Below are 22,147 nucleotides of genomic sequence, written 5' to 3' on the forward strand. Positions count from 1 at the left end.
TGGTCTGCCGTAGTCGAAACAAATTAAAAGAATTCCTTCCAGTAGCACCTTAGAGACCAACTAAGTTTGTTATTGGTATGAGCTTTCATGTGTGGTGCTGTGGGTTAAACCACAGAGCCTAGGACTTGCCGATCAGAAGGTCGGCGGTTCGAATCCCCGCGATGTGGTGAGCTCCCATTGCTCGGTCCCTGCTCCTGCCAACCTAGCAGTTTGAATGCACGTCAAAGTTCATGTAGATAAATAGGTACCACTCTGACGGGAAGGTAAACGGCGTTTCCGTGCGCTGCTCTGGTTCACCAGAAGCGGCTTAGTCATGCTGGCCACATGACCCAGAAGCTGTATGCCAGCTCCCTTGGCCAATAAAGCGAGATGAGTGCCGCAACCCCAGAGTCGGCCACAACTGGACCTAATGGGCAGGGGTCCCTTTACCTTTACTTTTTAAGGTGCTACTGGAAGGAATTTTTTTATTTTGTCTAGACCATGATGAGTGGTGTGTGACCTGTTGATATTATGTCAAATGTTAAGGCCCCATGGAACTCCCATTGCCCCGTGTCTCGTTTTTTGAACGCAGTGCTTTGCCTCACGACATGACACACCACACTAAACTTTCTCTCTTCTCCCTCTTTCCCTTTCCCCACCCCCCTCTTACAGGCCTGGCTCACAGAGATACACGAATATGCCCAAAAGGATGTGGTCATTATGTTGCTAGGCAACAAGGTGTGTGTCATTTCCTGACAGGTGATGCAGACCTGCTCTTGGTTTCGCAAATAGTTCCCCCGTTTTTCCCCTAGACTCTGAGCTATCTCCTCCTAGCGTGCTTTGCACAGTCTTCTTCTGTGGTCAGCACATAATTGGAGGAATTCTTTATCCTGGCACCTCTTGGTTTTTGATAACTCCCTCCAGCACTTGCTTTTCTTAAGCACCGTGAAGAGGCTTCTTTCTTCCACATGCACTGGGAGCCTTTCTGCAGCCATCCCTCACTCTGTGTTTGCTCTTCCCAGCAGTCTCAGTGGCAGAGGTGCGATTGGATTTCTGTATCTAATCCAGTAAGAGATGAAGAATAAAAGAGCCCTGTAGCATTTAGCACAAGTTGTTGTGGTGAAAGCCCCATCGTTCTGCCAAGACACTGAGGTCCACGCCGAGGGCCTTCTGGCGGTTCCCTCACTGTGAGAAGCCAAGTTACAGGGAACCAGGCTGAGGGCCTTCTCGGTAGTGGCACCCGCCCTGTGGAACGCCCTCCCACCAGATGTCAAAGAGAAAAACAACTACCAGACTTTTAGAAGACATCTGAAGGCAGCCCTGTTTAGGGAAGCTTTTAATGTTTAATAGATTATTGTATTTTAGTGTTCTGTTGGAAGCTGCCCAGAGTGGCTGGGGTATAAATAATAAATTATTATTATTATTATTATTATTATTATTATTATTTGATGCATCAAGCGGCATCTTAAATTGGCAGCTATTGGCACAGCACCAAAAACAAACACACACCCAAACTCAATCTTCTTAACAGTGGGGGCCAAAAGGCTGTTAAATGCAGGCCCTGCCATGCTTCTGTGCAGAGCCCAAATGTATACAGCACCAAGATGCATACAAGATGGCTCTGGATTTTGAGCAAGGATTGAGATACTTTTGGGAATTTTTATTATGTGGAATGGAGAGAGACTGCTGGGAAGTAGAGCTGATGTGGAACTGATGGCAGTTGTGGTCCAAAACAGATTTAGGACACCAGGATGGTGGAGACTGTTTTAAATCACCCAACTGTGCATTTTTTGTTTTTATATTGTAAACTATATCACCCTCAGGTGAAGGGTGGTATAGAAATTAACGTTATTATTTATTTTGCTTATCTTTGATTCTGGTCAGTGGGAAATTTTAGATTTGTAAGTAAACCTGTTCTCACTTAGAAGTGCTTCTGGAAGACATTGTATGTAGCTCTGCTGCCTGTATTCCTAGTTAAGTAAGCAGAGGATGACTTCAGGGCAGGTGGAAGAATCACCGCCGGAACAGCAAACCACATGATAGCATGTCAAAATTATTTTGTGAATTGGACTTAAAAGTGTACTTCCGAAATGTAACATTTCCTGAATCCATTAGATAAAGAGGGGCTGTTAGATAAAATAACCAACAGACAGAAAATGGCCGATATTTTAGTGCCCTTTTTAATATAATGACCTTTTAAAATGTGTTGTGGAATGGGGGCGGGGATTATTGGGTCATCTTTGTTTTTAATTTTATTATGTATTTTGTGCTTTTTATATTGCGATTTTATTGCTGTGAATTGCCCCGAGATCTACAGGTATACAATTTTTAATTGTGATGATGATGATGGATTGGGTACAGAAGCTCCCTTTATGACGAGGTTAAAGCATGCAATTAAATATAGAGAGGAGGGGAAACAAGAAATGGAATACAGTGGTGCCTCGCAAGACGAAAAGAATCCGTTCTGCGATTCTCTTCGTCTAGCGGTTTTTTCGTCTTGCAAAGCAAGCCCATTGACGGATTAGCGGATTAGCGCTATTAGCGGCTTAGCGGCTTTTAGCGGATTAGCGGCTTAGCGGATCAGCTGATAAGCGGCTTAGCGGCTTAGAAAAAGGGGGGGAAGGGAAAAAAAGTCAGAAAAACTCGCAAGACATTTCGTCTTGCGAAGCAAGCCCATAGGGAAATTCGTTTTGCGAAGCGCCTCCAAAACGGAAAACCCTTTCGTCTAGCGGGTTTTCCATCTTGCGAGGCGTTCGTCTTGCGGGGCACCACTGTACTGTAAAGCATACATGAGACACCTTTGCATGTACAGTCATACCTCAGGTTACAGACGCTTCAGGTTACGCGTTTTCGGGATACGGACACGCCGAAACCTGGAAGTACCAGAACAGGTTACTTATGGGTTTCAGCGCTCGCACATGCACAGAAGCGCTAAATCGCACTTTGCGCATGCGCAGAAGTGGCAGATCACAACCCATGCGTGCGCAGATGCGGCGCTGCAGGCTGCGGATGCGGATGCTGCGGGTTGCGAACGTGCATCCTGCACGGATCATGTTTGCAAACCAAGCATCCACTGTAGCTACTGTTGTGTTTGTATGCATTCTTGGCCTTCCTGGCCAAGACCAGCCAGCAGAGGGCGCCCAACACTGGAGGCTATTCAGCAGGCCATCACTCACTTTATCTGAAAGACACTAAGGAACATACGGACATCCAAAGTTCTTTGAAAATCCTATGTCTGACTATATGGATTCCATCTCTGCAAAGGGACGATCCAAAAATGACTCTGGGCATATTGTGTGTCACATAGGTGCTCATGTGCTGCAGACATAAATCAGTTTTATCATTATTGGTTAATTTTTCACAAAAGTGCACCTGTACCTTTTGAAACAAGCAGAAGCATCAGCCCTCATGTCAGCATCGCCTTCTTTTGGCGGAGTCAGCACTAGGCAAGCCTTTGCATGTCAGGCAAGCTTGCCAGATGTCAGCGGACCACACACCTGGCCTCCCGGCAGCAGCATCACTATCGGGTACCAGGACGGTGTGGAGTCAGGGAAGCAGGAAGTTTGGATGCACCAGCAGGAGCACTGGGCTCTCTTCTCCACCATGCTGACTTCGCCACCACCCTGCCCCACACCATCCCTGTACCCAGCAATGGCACTGCTGCCAAGAGGTCAGGTCCACAGCGGCACATCTCCCAGCCAAGCCACTCCTCCCAGATATTGCAGCAGCAGCAGCAGCAGCAGCACAGGATCCCCTTCTGAGTGGCTTCTTCCCTTGCCACAAGAACTGTGTGTGCTGGGCTGGTCACATGAGTTATTCCTAGATTTCTTTCCCTCCTGTCCCTCTGGGCGGCAGGGATCTGTGTAATTGTCTCTGCCCACTGGACCTAACCCTGACTTCAGTGGCATGAGAAGAAGCCTCCTTGGGCTGCTGCTGCTGCTGTGCTTAGCAGTGTTTCTCAAACCGGGGTCTCTGGCTGATGTTGGACTACAACTCCCATCATCCCTAGCAGTCAGGGATGATGGGAGTTGTAGTCCAACAATAGTTGGGGAACCCAAGTTGGAGTAATACTAGCTTATTGTATTGTTTCTGCAGGGAGGGAGGTGGTCTAGTATATCAAAGCCATAGATATTAAGATCAGAGAGGACACTTCTGTTGGAGGTAAGACCTACTCAGGTGAAGAAGTCACTACTCTTCTGGGGTGGCCATGTCCAACTGCCATTTATTGATTTATCCAAATAATAGAATCCACCAGGAGGGCACTTCCCATCAAAAGATCCCAAGAGGCAGCCAGTTTCCTAGAGGTTTGATCTGTTGGCCACTCTTCTGATCCTATCTCTTCTTGAATATCTTCCCTTTTGTTGGCAGGCTGATGTGAGCAGTGAGAGAGTGATAAGAACAGAAGATGGGGAATCATTAGCCAGGGTGAGTGAACTAATGCAAGAACCACTTGTGCCTCGGACTGAATTGCCGGTGTGGACCCTGTGGTGCTGAGCCAGCTTCTTAAAGAGACAGTTCACTAAAATGCGATATACCCAAACACACCCACACCCTTTAAGGTGAAAGTTCGGAGGGGGGGAGGTAGACTCCAAGGTTCCCTTGCCTCCCCTTCCCTCCAGAAACAACATAGAAGTGATTGATTTTTCTCTTTGAGGGTGAAAAGAAGCCGAGAGTACACAATAAGAAATATCTCGCTGCTTGGAAGTGTGCAACTGCTGCACTGGCTGAAGAAGCCCCTTCCCAGACAGAGCATGGCAGCTGGCAAAGGGCTCGTGTTCAATCATTTCTGATATTTTGAATCACTATGTTCGGATCGAGTTAACTGTGTGACGAATTTGTTCGTTTGCCTTTATATTCTAGTGCGCTGCCAATATGGCTATAGCGTCTGTTAACGTTTGCTAGCTTCTGTTGTTGCTACCATTGAGTTGCTAGGGAAGCGGGATACAACTTTGAATTAAATAAAAGGGCGGGGGGTGGAATTCTCCACGGCAAGGATTTACCAGGTTTGCTTGCAAGATCTCCTGAATATTTATGCACTTTCTCCTCAGGAATATGGAGTGCCTTTCATGGAGACCAGTGCAAAGACTGGCATGAACGTGGAGCTGGCGTTTCTGGCCATTGCAAAGTGAGTAACAGGCTGTAGTCAGTTTGCTTCTGCTTCCTGGAATTAGCAGGTAGCAATAAGAGAGAAACAGACCACCTTGCTGTCAGATTATCACGTTCTGCCATGAGATGTTGTTGTAAACAAAAATTGCCCTTTTCCCTCATCCAAGAGCCCATATAGAGTCCTTACATAGGTTCCCTATTGGTAGGAGAGAATAACAGAGGCCAACCAGAGAATACTGAGAAGCAAAGCAGCTAGTAAGCTTGATCTTTATTGAACTGTTGCAACAGGGTGCTCCCCTCACCCGCAGGAGAGAGGAGGAACCCAGAACAATGGCACGCAAGGCCTTATAAAGACTTTTAAAATTGCCACCCTGTAGATCAAGACCATCCCCAGAAACATCATACATACATCACAGAAGGGGTGTAACCTAAGACCACCCCTCAGATACATCATACCTACGTCACAGAAAAGGCGGTCTTAAAACAGAAATTTGAATGTTGTTTTTCTCCTGTCATTGCTTATCTCCTGTCTGGCAGGTTACTTGATTGGATACCCTGCTTACTTGATTGGATTGCCTGGGGAGCCTGGCCAGTCTTTTGTAATGATAAATACTTAGTTCCTGGGCCAGGTCACAGGCTCACACCCTATTCATATCTTAAATGTGCCCTTAAGACAGGATTTGTGAGGAAAGAGACAATGGGAGGTTTCCCACTTTGACCTTGCAGAGAAAACATTTGCTCAGTTTAGGAATCAAAATGGTTCCAGGTCGGTCTTCCTGTGCTGATCTATGTACGTGGTTGGTTGGTACACTTATGAACATTACCATATATCTAAGACCTCAAAATTCCTATCGCAATATGTTGGCCAAGTGGACTGAGGTGGCATTCATTTCTGTGGTCTAGAGCAGCATTCCTCAGACTGGTGCACCCCAGATGCTGTTGGACGCCAACTCCCATCAGAATGGTCAACGTGAACGATGGTCAGGAATGATGGGAGTTGTAGTCCAATGACATGAGCCAGGAGTCAGGTTGGGGTGGGGAAGGTTGGTCTAGCATATCCCAACAGCAGGAGCAGCCAGGGCACTGCTGCAGTCCTGGCCAACAATGGCATCGCTGCTGGGTACCAGGGATAAGGTCAGGGAGGTGTAGATACAGCAGCGGAGCCAATCCTGTGCTTCCACTGGTGTGTCCAAACCACCCCAACCTCCCTTTTGCCTGCCTGTACACACAGACACCTTGGTATACATCAGTGATGTCACTGCCAGGAGCACCTTGTGATATTCTGTGCCAGTGATGTGGCCAGTCACCCCATTAGACTGCCATTGACATCCGTAAATCAAGGGATGACTTGCAAGCTCAGTGGCAAGTCGCAGGTCCAATCGCTGGCACCTCCAGGCAGGGCTGGTCTGAAACCCTGGAGAGCGTCTCAAGTCCTCCAGAACTGAGCTCGATGGACCAATTGTCTGGCTCAGTGGAAGGCATTGCCCTTTGTTCTTATCTGATGCGAGGCTTCCACAGGCCAAGTTGCTTGTTTCTCTGGGCAGGGAGGGACCCTTCGGCGGAAACAGCCCCTGAGTGGTGGTTTTTTTTGCTCCTACGCTTCCAGAGAGCTCAAGCAACGAGCCGTCAAGCAGCCAGAGGAGCCCCGGTTCCAAATCCACGACTATATAGAGTCTCAGAAGAAGAGGAGCAGCTGCTGTGCCTTCCTTTGAGGGACAAGGAGGAGGAGGAGGAGGAGGACACAAGGGAAGCCAAGTGCACAGCAAAAGAGGTCAAGAAGCAGAACTGGCACCTTGGCAGCAATGCCGGGCAGGAGCTGAGGAGCTGTGTTGCGGACGCTCTCCAAAGACAATCCTTTTTAGAGAATACCGTTTCCAGGTTCTAAATGAGGTCATGCCTGCTGTTGCGGGTGTATGTGCGCTTGCAGGCTTGCGTGAAGGAGGGGGTGTGTGAGAGAGAGAGAGAGAGAGAGAGTGAGTGAGTGTGTGGTTATGTGCAAACTGTTACTTCAAAGGCCAAATGCACTCGAGTCCAGGACCGGCCGACCTGTGCTCACAGTGGAGCTGGTCAGGATCTGTAATATTGCCCAGGCCTAGTCTTTGCAAGGAATTGGCCTGGACTCAAGATTCCTGGACAGAGCATCATGACTTATTTAGACAGGGCCACCTCTCCCAGGCCAGCAGGACTGAGCTAGGTTGACTTCAGATGCAGAAGCAGGATCTGCGCAGAGGGAGGTGTCCTTTGGCAACGTCCGTAGGAGCGTTTTGGATGAGGTCCGGCTGAGCTAAAGGGTTAATTTAATAGCAGTGACATGACTGGCGGGGGGGGGGGGAGAGAGACTGCAACCCTTTTGCTTCCCCTAGAAAGGTGACGCTTTAGACGTTAAAATGAAACTAGCAGGAGTGTCCAGTAAAGAAAAAGTAGACACATTTCCTTTGACCTCTGGCTCTTTCCTGCTGCCCACACCCAAAGATCCTGCAGTCAGGGCTGCCTTCCTTCTCCTCCCTTCCTCCCTCTGCCCCAAGGAAAGGACTGAGGGATCCAAGTATTATTCCTAGTGTGCCTGTTATGTCAGGAAAATGCTGCCGACCCTGGTTGGTTTAGAAGAGAAATCGCTCTGCGCAAATATATCTGTTACTGGCTAGAAACAAAGGAAAGCTTTAGAAAGCTCGACTCTGCTTTTCGTTCCGGTCAAACCAAGATCCTCTGCCAAAGTGAAGCCCAGTAAGTTGAAAGGCAGCGCAGCAGAATGGGGAGAAAAGTTGTCTCCCTCTGTTCCAGCCTTGGCCAACCCAGTGCCCTGCAAATGTCTTGAACTACAACTCCCATCAGCCTCAGCCGCTGAGAGTTTCAGTCCAGCAGGTCACCAGGTTGGCCAGGGCTGCTCCGTTCAGACACACAAGTTGGCTACTTCAGAGGCTGTCTGCTTTGGAAAGTGGTGGAGCATTATATGGTGATTCCCCCCACCCTAGGCTCCTTCAATTTCTTTCTTGCAAGCAGGCCTGGGTTTCTGGGAGAGAAGCAAGCTCCCTTGCACAAATTCATACCAGCCAAGCAGCGTGGCTGAAAGAATAAGCCCCCGGAGATCTATATTTGGGCCCATGCAATACTTGTCCATCTTGTACAAAGTCCCACCATTCCATGCGGCATGGTGTCAGAAGTCTCCACCAGTGTGATGCAGAGGTGTTTTCAGGAATCATGCCTTACAGCGGAGATAAGGAATCTGGGGCTTTCCAGATGTTGGTCGATTACAGCTCCTGTCGTCCCCAGCCATTGCTCTTACTGGGTGGGGACGACGGGAACTGGAGCCCTCCCCCTGCCTTATTCATATAAGAAGAGTGCTCTTGTAGCTCAAATATAGCCATAGACAACAAAAGCAGCAAATCCACACAAAGCAATAGTTGTGATTCTTATGTTCCTAGATTCCTATGCGATCCAAAGATCTCTGTGTGCGGTTAAGGCCTGGCCATATGCATGTTCGTTTTGAAGTGTGTGCCACTCAGTTCAATGGGATATATTCCTAGTGAATGGGATATATTCCGCACTTCCCTTTCCTCTGCGCATTCTAGGCATGGCCCATGCTTTAAAGCTCTGCATCCTTTTTTTTTGCTTCAGAGCGTCCCCTGCGAAAACTCACCCTTGAAAGCTCAATCGGAGCAAACAGCAATCTGCGGGAAACCCAAATTTCCATTGGTTGTGCGGTAAGTGGGTTTTCTTGTGGAAAGCTCTGGAGCAAAAAAAAAAAAAACCCACAAACCCAAGAGTGCTTAGTCACAGAGCTTTAAAGCACAGACCTATGCCTGGAATGAGCAGGGCAAAAGACAACTGTGGATAAGCCCTGAGTGGACTGCAGCCTTACTTGATTTCAATAGGATTTTAGTATGCTGAGCACTTTTGCTATATTCTATGCAATGCAGCCTAACCTGTCTTCTCGCTACATGCATCATGCTCATATTTCCTTAGCTCTGCTTTCTGGAAATATTTCACTGGTGTATGTTGCGTTTAAATTGATGTGGCACAAACCCTTAGGCTGTTGAAGAATTTCTCGTGTCTGGGTTCTCACGTTTTGGTTTCTGCATTTGGAACGTGGCTGTCGTTGTTGCTAATCACCCCAAAGGCAACGTATAAGTTGATTTCCCCATTCCCCATCCCCTTCGGTCCTCTTCTATAAAACGTGGGTTCCTAAATCGGTGTGGATTGCCACTGGACTAGACAAGAATTCTCCATGGCCAGCCATGTTGGTTACATGCTGCTGCTGGAGGCAGACTCAGTCAGTACCTTGGGAATAAATGGAGATTGTTAGCCCCATGAAAGAGCTGCTTCTCTGCAAGGCCCTTTGATTCATTCCCTTGGTGGCATACACAGCCTACCAACAGCGCTAGTGCCCATATTTTTATTGGGGGGGGTGTCAAGGAAGGCACCCTCAGTAATGCCCCCTTAACCTGGAAGGAGTGGGGGATGTCCCACAACCCCTTCTTTGGTGCTCCGTGTAGAGTAAAAACAGTGGTGCCATGGCCCAGACTCAGAGCTGGCTGATCCTATGCTGTCCTTGGGAGCCTAACCCATCGTTTAATTTAGGGCTGAAGGTAGTAAAGTGGACTTTGCACCAGAAAGCTTCAAAGTAATGACTGTAAATATGTCAAGGAAAAAGCACAATGAAGCCATTGGGAGGAAAGTTGCAGGAAAATTATTGTCTGCTTTAGGGGCTGCTCATGCGTTATTATTTTTCTTCCAACCAAAGATCCACCTTTGTTTGTAAGGCAGTAGGAGCACCTTTTTAGCTGGCTAGCAGCTTCCTCCTAATTGATTTATACCCGGCCTCTGCAACTCACAATCTACCAAGTGCAGCCCATGAATGTTGTGGCCAGCTAGTTGCTTGACAAGGTAGGCATTAAATACAGGGGATGCTATTATGCCCTTGGTAAGTTGTTTATTTTTACACACCTGATGCATACACACAGCCAAAAAGACACCTCCGTAGAGATACACGAGTTAAACAGAATTTTGTTTCCATGTTCTAAAAAACAAAACGTAAAGCCCTTAGTTTTGCTTGCCCTTTTCGATCTCTGCATGTGGAGACCATTCTTACCGACCACCCTCAAGGCGGTAGACTCCTGAGGAAGCGGGACAATTGCCTTTACAGTGACGGCTGGATGGGAGCATCAAGTCTACCCTAAACGGAATCTTCTTGGGAGGAATTTGTCTCAACTTGTATTTATTTGTAGAAAGAGGACCCCCCCCCCCATTTCTCCATTTCTAAAGCTCCTCAATTATAATGCCAATCACAGAAATATAGACACAACACGTAGGCTAATAACTGTTAAAGCATATATAATAGAATAATTATATCATCCAAAAAGTAGAAATAAATCTATTAGACTTTTTGAATGATATCATTATTCTGTTATATATGCTTTAACAGTTATTAGCCTACGTGTTGTGTCTATATTTCTGTGGTTGGTTCTCAATTATAATGTGGCATCCCATCATTCCGTAAGGGACAAACCAGACACTACAGGAATATGTAGAGAGAGACATCCCATCCCATGGTTTCATACTATCCCTCTCCTGCTTGAGCCCCACCTACTTAGTACAGTGGTACCTCGGGTTAAGTACTTAATTCGTTCCGGAGGTCCATTCTTAACCTGAAACTGTTCTTAACCTGAAGCACCACTTTAGCTAATGGGGCCTCCTGCTGCTGCCACGCCGCCGGAGCACGATTTCTGTTCTCATCCTGAAGCAAAGTCCTTAACCCGAGGTACTATTTCTGGGTTAGCGGAGTCTGTAACCTGAAGCGTATGTAACCCGAGGTACCACTGTAATTTGTAAGCAGAGGCTATCTTGCATTCAGTGGATGTGATAGGCCATTAATCAAAATACAACCAAAATCACACGAATCCTCAGAATTTAAACAATCTAGCTACCTCCCATTCTATCAGGGACATGTTTTGCATTCAGAGAATCCTACATTCAATCTGTATTTCAGGGGTGGCTAATCACTGGGCCTCCATATGTTCTTGGACTCCATTATGATGATGGTGGTGGTGTTGATGGCAAAATGTTTATTCCAAAACGTTATTATGCTACACATCTTTAAAAACCAACAAAATTATTTCCAGAACAATCTCGGGGTGGATTCTGCACCACAGGACAGCCCCATGCAGAGCACATTATAATTGTCCATGTTCCTGGTGCATGGAACACTGTGGCTAAGCTAACCTTATTCAGGAATAGCCATAGCTGGTAAACAAGCCAGAGCGGAAAATGGGCACTGTGCCGCTGTGGCTACTTGGGCCTCCAGTGACAAGGTGGAATCAAGGAGCACACCTAGACTATGCAAGACCTTCCAGAAAGAAGTCAGTCACCCAGTCCCCAAACCCAGGAACCTCCAAACCATACCACCTTCATCTTGCTGACTGCATCTTTCCCCCAGATCACTGGCCCCACTGGCTGGGGCTAAAGTGAATGAGAGACCAACAATATCTGGAGGGCCAACAGGTTAGTCACCCCTGGTCTTAGCATACCCAGTTGAAGAATCTCTAATAGCAAGGTTAGCAATGACCTTTGTGACCCTGAGGCTCCATTGCTTGTTGGGAGTAGGCTGTCCTCAGCTAGGTGAACCTATGCTCTGATTTCAGCAGCAGCTGCTAAAAACAGCTTGATCATTCAGTTTTTAAAAGCCTATGCATCATTCATCGCTGTGGCCCTAGAAAGAAGAAAGCAGGAAGAAATAAAGGTGTAGATCCAGATGACCTTGGTTGGGTTTGTATCCTACTAAAATTCAGTGGGACAGGATATTCATAACTTCAGTCCCATTGGTTTCAACAGGAGCTAAGTTCAACTAACTTAGTCTCGACCCACTCCATGGATGGTTCAAATTACTCGTGCACAACTTCCTCGTAGCTTTGCTTTTAGGTTAATAAAGAGTCTAGTGTCTACTGGATGATTCATAGTAAAAATTTGTGGTTTTAAGTTGGAGCAGTGAAACACACGCTCCCGACTTTGTTTGTGTGGGCACTGCATTTCCTTTCTGTATCTGTACATAATGCAAATACTTCTACCAATATCAGAGTCATTGACCGTCCAAAGGCATAAAATGAAAAACAAAGAATATGTAATAGAGCATTTGAATGTTTCATTGTCTCAGTACCATTTCCTGATTCAGCCCAACCTATCCATGTTTTGATATCATGGGTATTTTTTTTTAACACCATAATTGCAAGACCAATTGTCACCTCCGGGGAGAAGCTCCTTCAGCACCTTCTCCTCCGTTTGTTAAGAATGATATAAATAGCCTTTTACAACTGCACAAGAAAATCTGGCTGAGAACATTCTAGGAGGCTAGAGAAAAATGGAAGGACGAAGGAATTCTGGACATCTCCACATGATTCTACAAAGGTTCAGAACATTCTAGAAGATTAGTGAAAAATTGAGTCAATGCAGAAGATGTAAAACATGTTACTTAAAGCATTCTGTTCCCCCTTTTGTTGCCAATAACGTAAGTTTGATACTTAAAAGTTTCGTGTTTAGTGACTTATGGGGTATCAATATTACAATCACCTTAATTTTTTACGGGAGGTCAAAAAACCAAAATGTTAATGCAATCCTGGAAACAGTTCAGTACCGCCAGCTTAACATATAAATGAAAACTATTTGCTGTGCTCTATTTGTTGGAGCTAGTACTGTAAGTGGATGACTTAGGTGGTGCATCCCAAGGCCTACTCCTTGGTCGCTTCCTGTTCAATCCAGGCCTGCCTATTGTTTTAAATGTCTTGTTCCTGCACTCCCGTGGGCCCACAGGATCCCATGAATCTCAGCAGCCGTTCTCCTAAAGAATGGAGGGGGAGGGGAAATGGGAAAGTTCTACATATTTGTAAAAAGCAAATGGAACAAAAGATGCAAACCTCGATGCAGCTGCATTTAACTGAGCGGCAGAGGCGCTCTACAGAGCTGTTTGCAGAACTGCTCTTTGAAGCATCTCTTTCCTCCATTAAACAGCTCTCCTGGGCCGCTTTCCACCTACAAAGCTTGCTAACTCCTCTGCCTGTCTGCCAACTGTTCTGTAACCATGCTTTAGTTGGTGTGGCATGCTTATTGGCAATACCACGACAATACCATTACAGTGGTACCTCGGGTTAAGTACTTAATTCGTTCCGGAGGTCCGTTCTTAACCTGAAACTGTTCTTAACCTGAAGCACCACTTTAGCTAATGGGGCCTCCTGCTGCCGCCACCGCCGCACGATTTCTGTTCTCATCCTGAAGCAAAGTTCTTAACCCGAGGTACTATTTCTGGGTTAGCAGAGTCTGTAACCTGAAGCATCTGTAACCCGAGGTACCCTTATATACAGTGTGTGTATATATGTGTGTGTATATATATATATATATATATATATATATGAAGTATAAATGTATATTTTGCTGTTCCACAATAACAATATTGTTCAGGGCACCTATGTGATGACACCTCAGAGTAACATCTGAATACGGACAGTGCTTGCCCTCATTCTGCATGGGCAAATATTTTGACCTTTTTTCACAGCCCTGCTCCCAGAATGGCTATCCTTTTTTTTCAGTTCATGAGTACTTGTAACTTCCTGGATCAGACCAATCTACTCCCGGATCCTGTTCTTGCAGTGGCCAACCTGTGGGAAACCAGCCTGAGCCTGTGAATAAATTTTACCCAAGGTCTCAATAAAAAGCTGACTCTCCGTTTAGGACTGTACTGTATTTTTACTTCTTCTTTCTAGGTTCTGATTTTACCATTATTGACAGAAAAACTTCCTCCACTGAATTGCACCAGGACATTAACCTCTTGTGAACAACTGAAACGACTCTAGTTTGCCACTTTATTATGTTAGCTAGCAATAAACAGCCTTAAAAAAGCATTTCATATGTTTTTGCTTATTACTTCCTTCTGCACAGAGTTCCAGAAAGTTTGCCATTTTAGTTCTGAAGTTCAACATCTCCGATGCTGACTATGGCACCATGCCAGGTCTCCGAGCCTGTATGTGTAGCTTTCTCTGCTGCAAAAACATTTCTAAACAGAGAATTTCCTACTCTTGAGCACATGGTTTGACATATAGTGACACTTTTTGTCTTGGCTGCTATTTATGGATTTCTGGTTGCAAGTTAACAGAATTAAACATCAGTATGTTGGAGAGAGTCAATGTGTGTGTCTGGTCCTTCAAGGGAACAATTTTCTTTACTCTGCAAATACATTGCACTATCCCACTGAATTCAGAAAGTAAAATATTGCATTGTATCCTTAGTAATAATAGTACTCTGGTTCAGGCTTTCAGCCTGCCAGCCTGTTCTAGAATACTGTATTCTGTTATGTTTCTGGGTTTTCTTTTCCATCTGACAACATTCTGCAGCAACTGAGCATGCCCAGTTCTCACTGACCTGCTTTTCTTTATTTTTACATTCTATATAAACTCATGAAAACCCAAGGGTTCAATACAGTGGTACCTCGGGTTAAGAACTTAATTTGTTCTGGAGGTCTGTTCTTAACCTGAAACTGTTCTCAACCTGAAGCACCACTTTAGCTAATGGGGCCTCCCACTGCCGCCGCGACGCCACTGCACAATTTCTGTTCTCATCCTGAAGCAAAGTTCTTAACCCGAGGTACTATTTCTGGGTTAGCGGAGTCTGTAACCTGAAGCATCTGTAACCCAAGGTACCACTGTACATCCCTCCCCTGTCTCTCAGTGGTCCTGTTTTGGCTACAATACTATCAGCACTCCACCACCTGAGCCTGCTGTTAGCAGGAGCGATAGAACTGACGTTTATGACTGCAACTCTATGCTCACAGGAGAAAGTCCTGCTGGACACCGTGAGACTTGCTTCCCAGCCAACACATATGCAATCGAGCTGCTTGCATGTCTCATCAAACTCTGTGATAATAACACAGAGAACTGCAACAGCAAGGGAGAGACGCTACGCCTTATTGCTGCCATGCTCAGTGGGTGTGGGAGAAGCTGGAGGCACAAGGCGCCCTCGGGAGTTTCACGAAATGTTTCATAGTCCAAAGGTGATGGGGGGGGGGAGTAAACATAATCTGTTAAATTAAAACCCACAATCTCCTCCTCCTCCTGTTCTCATATTGCAGACTCCAGCATTCTCCAAATACCTTTATCATCCCACCAACAGAATTGCTGCTGTTGCTGCCGGACTGAGGGAGACGCAAGCTGTGACTCTCAGAAAATGCATTTCTGTTCTTCAGCTGAGATGTTGACCCTTCTTTACCTCACCAAGAGCTGTTGAGTGATCCCTGTTCAGGTGGTACGGTAGAATTATAGCAAATGCAACCCCCATCCCACTGATGATAGTTAAGGTTCCAAGTTACACTTCATTCCTCATTACTGCACAGTGCTACCTCGGTTTAAGAACAGTCCTGTTTAAGAACGATTTGGTTTACAAACTTTGCAAAACTGGAAATAGTGTCCCGGTTTGAGAACTTTACCTCAGTCTAAGAACAGAATCCAAACGGTGGAAGGGCACTGGCAGCAGGAGGCCTCATCAGGGAAAGCGTGCCTTGGTTTAAGAACGGTTTCGGTTTAAGAACGGACTTCCGGAACAGATTAAGTTTGTAAACTGAAGTACCACTGTACTGTAGAAAGCACACTAAGAGTTGCCTAGGCTTTGGGTGATTGCTGCAGCTCTTTGCTACAACCACTGGACCTGACTTCTTGTTCGTTCAGAGGGATGGTTCATGTTTCTGACTCAGCACCACTTTGGTACACTGGGGGGTATTAAAAATATTATCCTTCCTTCAGCATAGCCCTGTTGGAATGTGCCTCCTGGGAGTAGTTCCTACAGAGAGACCCTGAGGCTCAAGTCACATCTCATACCCCTTAATCCTAAATTAGATAGCCCAGCTGTATGATTACTCACTGATGATGCAAAAGCATTCAGCCTATGTGCTTAGAAACAGCCACCAGCATCACTTTATGTGATGCTGGAATGATACCTGATTAGTGCCAAGCTATCCTCTCCACAACCAGCCAGCTCACCTGTGTGGAATTCTACCAGGTGAGCTGTTAACAGAAAGCTGTTTTAAAGGTCTGGAAGTTGAGGCAGGTGAATAATGCAGCAGCCAAGCTGCTGAGTGGAGGACCTGACCTGAAGGTGTTTCACTGGCCACCAATTAGGTAGTTTCCTAGCCATGTTCATGGTCTTGTTACTAACATAATAACAGCCTTAAACAACTAAGGACCAGGTTACCAGAAGGACGGACTGCCCCTGCATAAACCTGTAACACTACTTTGATCATCTGGGGAAACTTAACTCATGGCATTGCACCCGACATAATTGTCACAGAATTGTGACCCAAAAGCAGGCATTTCCTGCCATTAGCCCACATTCTGGAATCGGCTGTGCAGGAAGCATCATCCATCATTACAGTAGTTTCAGATTGTAAAGATGTACCACTTTGCCCAGGCTTTAAATGACTTGTAAGACTGGACCCTGATGCAACTAGATTTCTGATTTTAACTCTGTTTTTATGGTACCGTTCTGCTAGTTTTCTTGTATCTTTCTACACTGGTTAGTGATGTTGAATATTAAGCCATGAAGAAATGCTTTTAAATAAGTAAATAAAAAATTACTAGAATTGCCTCCTGTCAAGAAATCCCCCAACTGGCCAGGTCTGCTGTTGTTGTGTATGAAGAGGTAAATCATTTCCCAGATTGGAGCTAAACATTGTGTGCACCAGCCTGGTGGTGAAAGAGGCAGCTCTGGTGGCCAGCTCAAAAGTTACCAGCTACTGATGTGTGCTTTCCAATTTAATTCAGGAAAAAGAAATTGTGTCTTTGCAGTCACAGACATTTGTTACATAACGGTCTTATGGTACATATAAAATGCTTTGCATACGACCACAGAAATGTAATGTGCAAAGCCACCCTGGTGGTTGAAAGGACTACGTGGTTGTATTGGAAAGACCTCCCTTCAATTCCACAAACAAGTCTTGCCTTTGAATTCTATATGGTTTCCATTTACATTCAGCTGCAGCATTTCCTCCATGTCCAGCAGATGTTGCTCCTCTTAAAATACTGTAGAAGGAAATAACTAGAGCAGGTAGAAGGGTAGGGGGTGACCCAGTTTCCCTGACATTTTAAACCAAAGGGCGCATTTCCAAACCACTGGAAGGCTCAAGTCTTATTTCTTGCGATATGCACAATTCCTTATGTATGGCAATCACATTTCATTTGCCCACAGAGATTTCTGTATGACAAAGGTACATCTGCTACCAGCTTCTTATTCTTTTGTTTTTAAAACTTCCTTTTGCACAAGCATTATAGGAGGGTTAGAGTTGTTGAGCTGTCACCACATTTGGCCGATCAACTACATTAGTAGCATTTTAAATTGATTAATTGACATTCAAATAAAATAATGATTCTGGAGAAACAGGCCTACTTTTGTGTTGTTGTTTTTTTGATAATGCACACTTCTGCTGCATAAGGCCTAATTGTAGCAAAGACATCTCCACCTCTAGGGGCAATGCAAGGGTGCCATCCTGAATAAAATATTATATTGGGGGGGAGAGATAAGCCCCGCCCTGCATAATCAATCATAAGATGCGGCACACACAAACACCATTTGGATGGCAATGCCCATCAACTGGGGTGGGGGGGAACCTGGCCCCTTCAAATATTTTATGGGGTGGGGGCTGGAGGAACCTTGTCCCCTAGGAGTTGGCTCCTATGGAGCAGTGCCACAATTTTTGAAAGTACAGTACTTGCATTAAAAACTACTTCAGTTCAGTTGGTGGTCCATTTAATCAGGGACCCCATTTTGACCCACTTGTCTAGGCAGCTGATTAGTCCAGGGATGCATAACCTCAGGCCCTCCAGACCTTTTTATGTGGCCCTTGGGGCTGTCCTAATGCCACACCCCTCACTGTCCATGCTTTTTTAGCCTCATTGGGTGCTTTTTCCTGGTGGCAAACTGTCCTTGCGGCTGTGATGATGCCTGCTGTCTGGGTGGAGGGTAGACCGGTGTGAGTGTGTAGAAACTAGCCTACTGAAGAAAAGGAACAGTCCAATTGTTTGTTTTTGCCTCATGTCCTGCCCACCTTGACATGTGGGAGCTGGAAAGTTGCCCAGAAGGGAATGCGGATCTATGGCTGAAAATGGTTCCCCACCCGCAGATTAGCCTTAATCAAGAAAATTCTGTAGCCCTGGGTTCATAAGACCTAGCTTGGCCTCACCCACCAAATCCTATGGCATTCTTCTGAACTTTTAAAACAAAGTTACAATGTAGTCTTGTGCGTGTCTACCAAGTTCTATGGGACTTAGGCTGCTGCAGCTAGGAATGCAGCCTTAAGGACTGTTATTATGCTTCCCTGCTTAAATCCAACAGGGTCTTTGGACTCCAGCCACAAATTGTTATATATAATTGTTCAGTCTCTCTTTCTTTGTGTCTCTCTTTCTCTTTCCCTTGCTGCACACACACACATGCCTTTTGTTTGCTGCTTAGTCAGCTTTATACTGCAATGTGTGGCAGCTATTGTAAATTCTTTTTCTTACAGCCTGGAAACAAGCACACACACGGTCAGCAAAATAACAAGATATATACAAGCTCCTGGCAAGTATGCAAAGTAAACAAACAAAAGATTCTCAAGGAAACTCTGCTGCCTCTATGCAAAATTTCTGTGAATGTTTCCTGCTTCTCCCTTAAAGGGAAATGAAAACATACAGGGCCGGATCCAGCTAACAAAGTCCGCCAGCCAGTGTCGGCCTGAGCAAGCATGTCTAGCTCAGCAGGGCTTTTCCCTCATCCTCCCGCTGCACCCCCCCAGACTGGCAGGGGGAGAGTTTGGAGAGCCCCTGGAACAGCACGTGGGGGCAGGAGGAGTGGGCAGACCATGCTTGTCCTGATGGAGAGATCTGCTTAGTGCTGTGTTGAATTCCTCCCACAGACATAACACCAGATGCTCAGTGCTTTTATTTATACCAGTTACATCCAAAATCTGCACAAACCTTTTGCATCAAATGTGTTGCTGTGAGCCCCAAAAGGGAGTGTCATATGCTTGCTGCACAAATGCAATGTGGGAGAAACTACGGCCCGTTTCATCGAGCCTCCAGACTTGCTTGTATTTTGTGTGACGGATTCAAGCCCACACCAGAAATTTAGGTTTGTGCAATTATAGTGAAACACTTCTACCTTTTTTTAAAACAACAACAACAACAACAACAACAACAACAACAACTGACTTTTTATGGTTAGGGAAGTGAGAGGGAAATACACTGAACAGTGTTGGGTGATCATACAGTTATCAGTAAGACGTATACGTAAATGCAAGCAGATCAGGATGAAATCAGGTTGAGTGCTCATTGTTGTAGAACCTCTCCACAAAGAGATCACACAGATGCTCAGCAGAGACTGGAGATAGTCTAACCTCTGCATAAGCTTTGTGCAAGCAAATAAGGGTGAGTGCTCAGTAAACAGGTCATCTGGAGAAACCCTGGGACCATGCTGTAAGTGGGCTGAAGGCAAAGGAGCTCAGGGCTCCATGTAGGCAGGAACCAACTGCCCTGGTTCTGACACCCACAAACCATGTCACAGAGGGACTATGCAGCAGAGGGATGGTTGCTGCCAGTCCACAATGACCATGTAGGATCAGCACTGATGGCACAGCAACAACAGTGCCAAACTCTTATGCTAGTACTTCCACTTCCCTTTGAACGAAACTTCCAGTGCTGATGATCAGCTGGAGAAATTGCAGTCTGCTTAGAGAGCAGCATGTGCCTTTCCTCTTTCCCTGCGCCCTCATAGTCTGCACAATGGGTTCTCCCTTCTTCACATATTAAACCAGGAACTAGAAACCTGTGGCCTGAAAGATGTTATTGGACTACGACTCCCATCATCCCTCATCATTGGTCATACTGATGGGGCTGATAGGAACAGGAGTCCAGCAACGGGGCGGGGGGGGGGGTTGAGATTTCCCCTCCCTGCCTTAGCTATTTAAGAATACAACAAAGATACAAGTCTGTGTTTGCAAAGACATGTTCGCCCATTAGGGATTGCCAGCCACACCATGCCTTCACTATTAGTCCACTTTAACTGTCATGGCGTTCCTGGGAACTATAGTTTGTTAAGGGTGATGAGAGTTGACAGGAAACCCTTCACAGTGCTACAATTTCCAGCAAACTTAACCAGCTACAGTTACAGGTAGGTAGCAGTGTTGGTCTGCCGTAGTCGAAATAAAATAAAATAAAATTCCTTCCTGTAGCACCTTAAGAGACCAAGTTCCTTATTGGTAGGAGCTTTCGTGTGCATGCACACTTCTTCAGATACACTGTGTATCTGAGTTGGTCTCTAAGGTGCTACTGGAAGGAATTATTTTTTAATTTTGTTTTAACTAGCTACAGTTCTCAGTACTGTATTATTTGGGGGGAAGCCATAGCCGTTAAAAGGTATGAGTGCTTTAAACATATTGTGTCAATGTGATCTAACTCGGAGGCAGTCCCGGGTTTAACCGATATAACATGCAAAACAACCTAATGCATGCCTAATTATTTCAGATTTTGGAGCGACTGGCCTCCTCCCTTTCTCTTGCGTCCTGCGCTGAAAAGCGGGCGGGGAATGCTTCTACCGGCTTGCTAAAGCCACTCAGCTAATTGGCGACTGAGCAGATTACACGAAGCTATAATCCAAATGCAAGTGGACCGTGAGGGTCACAATTATTTTTTAAAAACTGAGTAGGTGCATACTCAGGGGGCCTATGAATTTACTTCCTTGATGTGTGTGTGTGTGTGTGTTTCCCTTCCAGGAACCTCCGTCTCCTCTCCTACAAGTCTATAGTGAAAACACACACGCCAAGATGAAGTTTTGATTGCTCATATCACTCCAGCCTTGTCCTTTTAATATAATTCAGGCCCAATGGAAGGAAGCGCCCAACCCCTACAGAAGTCTCGGTTTTTTTGCCACTTCGTAACATTCCGCCTTCCTGGGCGAGAGGAGAGAGGAAAAAAAACCATTTTATTTTATTTTTGCGCGCTCAAGATAACTAAAGAAGAAGGAAGGGGCGGAGCTGCCTCTTTTTCCTATTTGCATATTCCAGCTTTCCGATCCTATCTTTGCCTTCGAGGGGCGTTCCCAGGGCGTATTCGCTCCTCCTTTCCCCGAATCTCATTGGTTCAAAATAGACCCTTCTGGGAGCTGCGCCCGCCCCCTTGGTAAAATCTCAATGACAGGTTCTGGAATGCTCAGACCCCGAGTAAAGCTGCGATTGGCGGAGCGGCGCCTATTTGTTACACTCGCAATCAGCATCCTATTGCCCGCAGAGCGTTCCGGGCCCGCCCCGGGGAACACCTGCTGCTGCTCCGAAGTTCCCCAGGCCCGTCCTTTAGGGATCTGCTGCCCGGGACTATTATCGCACTTTGCAGGCAACTCTGCACAACTCGCCTGCCGTCGAGTTTCTTCCCGGGGCGTCCGAGCAGCCTTAAGGGACGGAGAGCATGATGGACAACGGGGGAGGGAGCGAGCTTCTGCCCCGGCTGTGCTGCCCGGAGAAGGGGCCGAACGGCTACGGCTTCCACCTGCACGGGGAGAAAGGCAAAGTGGGCCAGTTCATCCGGCTGGTGGAGCCCGATTCCCCGGCCGAGAAGTCCGGGCTGCGGGCCGGGGACCGCCTGGTGGAGGTGAACGGCGACAACGTGGAGAAGGAGAGCCACCAGCAGGTGGTGAACCGCATCCGAGGCTCGCCGGGCTCCGTGCGTCTGCTGGTGGTGGACTCCGCGACGGACGAGCGGCTGCAGAAGCTGGGCCTCGAGTGCACCGAAGACCTGGTCCGGGGGCTTCCCGACGAGAAGTTGGAGGAGGCGAAGAGCGGCGGCCAGGAGCCGCGGGAGGCTGCGCAGCGGGAGCCGGACGTGGCGGAGGAAGATAAGAAGAAGAAAGCGGGCGGGGAGGAGGGGGAGGCGAACCACGCTGCCCAGCGGGTGAGAATCTAGGTCACTCCCGGGAAAGAGGGGCTGAGGAAAGCCCCAGGGGGGTGGGAAGGGAAGCGGGGGAAGGAGGCTGGGAGAAGCAGGAGGAGATACGGGGGGGGGGATAGCTT

At 46.6% G+C, this 22,147-nt stretch overlaps 2 protein-coding genes and 1 long non-coding RNA gene across 6 annotated transcripts in view; all 3 read left to right on the forward strand.

Moving 5' to 3' along the window:
• The window catches only part of RAB37 (RAB37, member RAS oncogene family), a 78,384-nt gene extending 69,277 nt beyond the window's left edge, over window positions 1-9,107 (forward strand). For all 4 annotated transcript variants that reach the window (XM_079967487.1, XM_079967484.1, XM_079967485.1 and 1 more), the window contains 4 exons: window positions 652-717; window positions 4,348-4,404; window positions 5,028-5,104; window positions 6,692-9,107. In XM_079967487.1, coding sequence (XP_079823613.1) covers window positions 652-717; window positions 4,348-4,404; window positions 5,028-5,104; window positions 6,692-6,797 — 306 coding nt within the window. In that variant the 3' untranslated portion in view covers window positions 6,798-9,107. The remainder of the gene's footprint in view (window positions 1-651; window positions 718-4,347; window positions 4,405-5,027; window positions 5,105-6,691) is intronic.
• Window positions 1-12,198, forward strand: part of LOC307211175 — a 205,471-nt gene extending 193,273 nt beyond the window's left edge. Inside the window, exon 2 of the long non-coding RNA XR_013836339.1 lies at window positions 10,896-12,198. This is a non-coding gene — a long non-coding RNA (uncharacterized lncRNA). The remainder of the gene's footprint in view (window positions 1-10,895) is intronic.
• A 9,084-nt stretch (window positions 12,199-21,282) lies between these two features.
• NHERF1 (NHERF family PDZ scaffold protein 1) overlaps window positions 21,283-22,147 on the forward strand; it is a 62,469-nt gene continuing 61,604 nt past the window's right edge. Inside the window, exon 1 of the mRNA XM_079967473.1 lies at window positions 21,283-22,028. Within this exon, the coding sequence (XP_079823599.1) occupies window positions 21,546-22,028 (483 nt within the window). The 5' untranslated portion in view covers window positions 21,283-21,545. The remainder of the gene's footprint in view (window positions 22,029-22,147) is intronic.

Source organism: Podarcis cretensis, assembly GCF_951804945.1.
Source record: "Podarcis cretensis genome assembly, chromosome: 2".
Taxonomy (NCBI): Eukaryota; Metazoa; Chordata; class Lepidosauria; order Squamata; family Lacertidae; genus Podarcis; species Podarcis cretensis.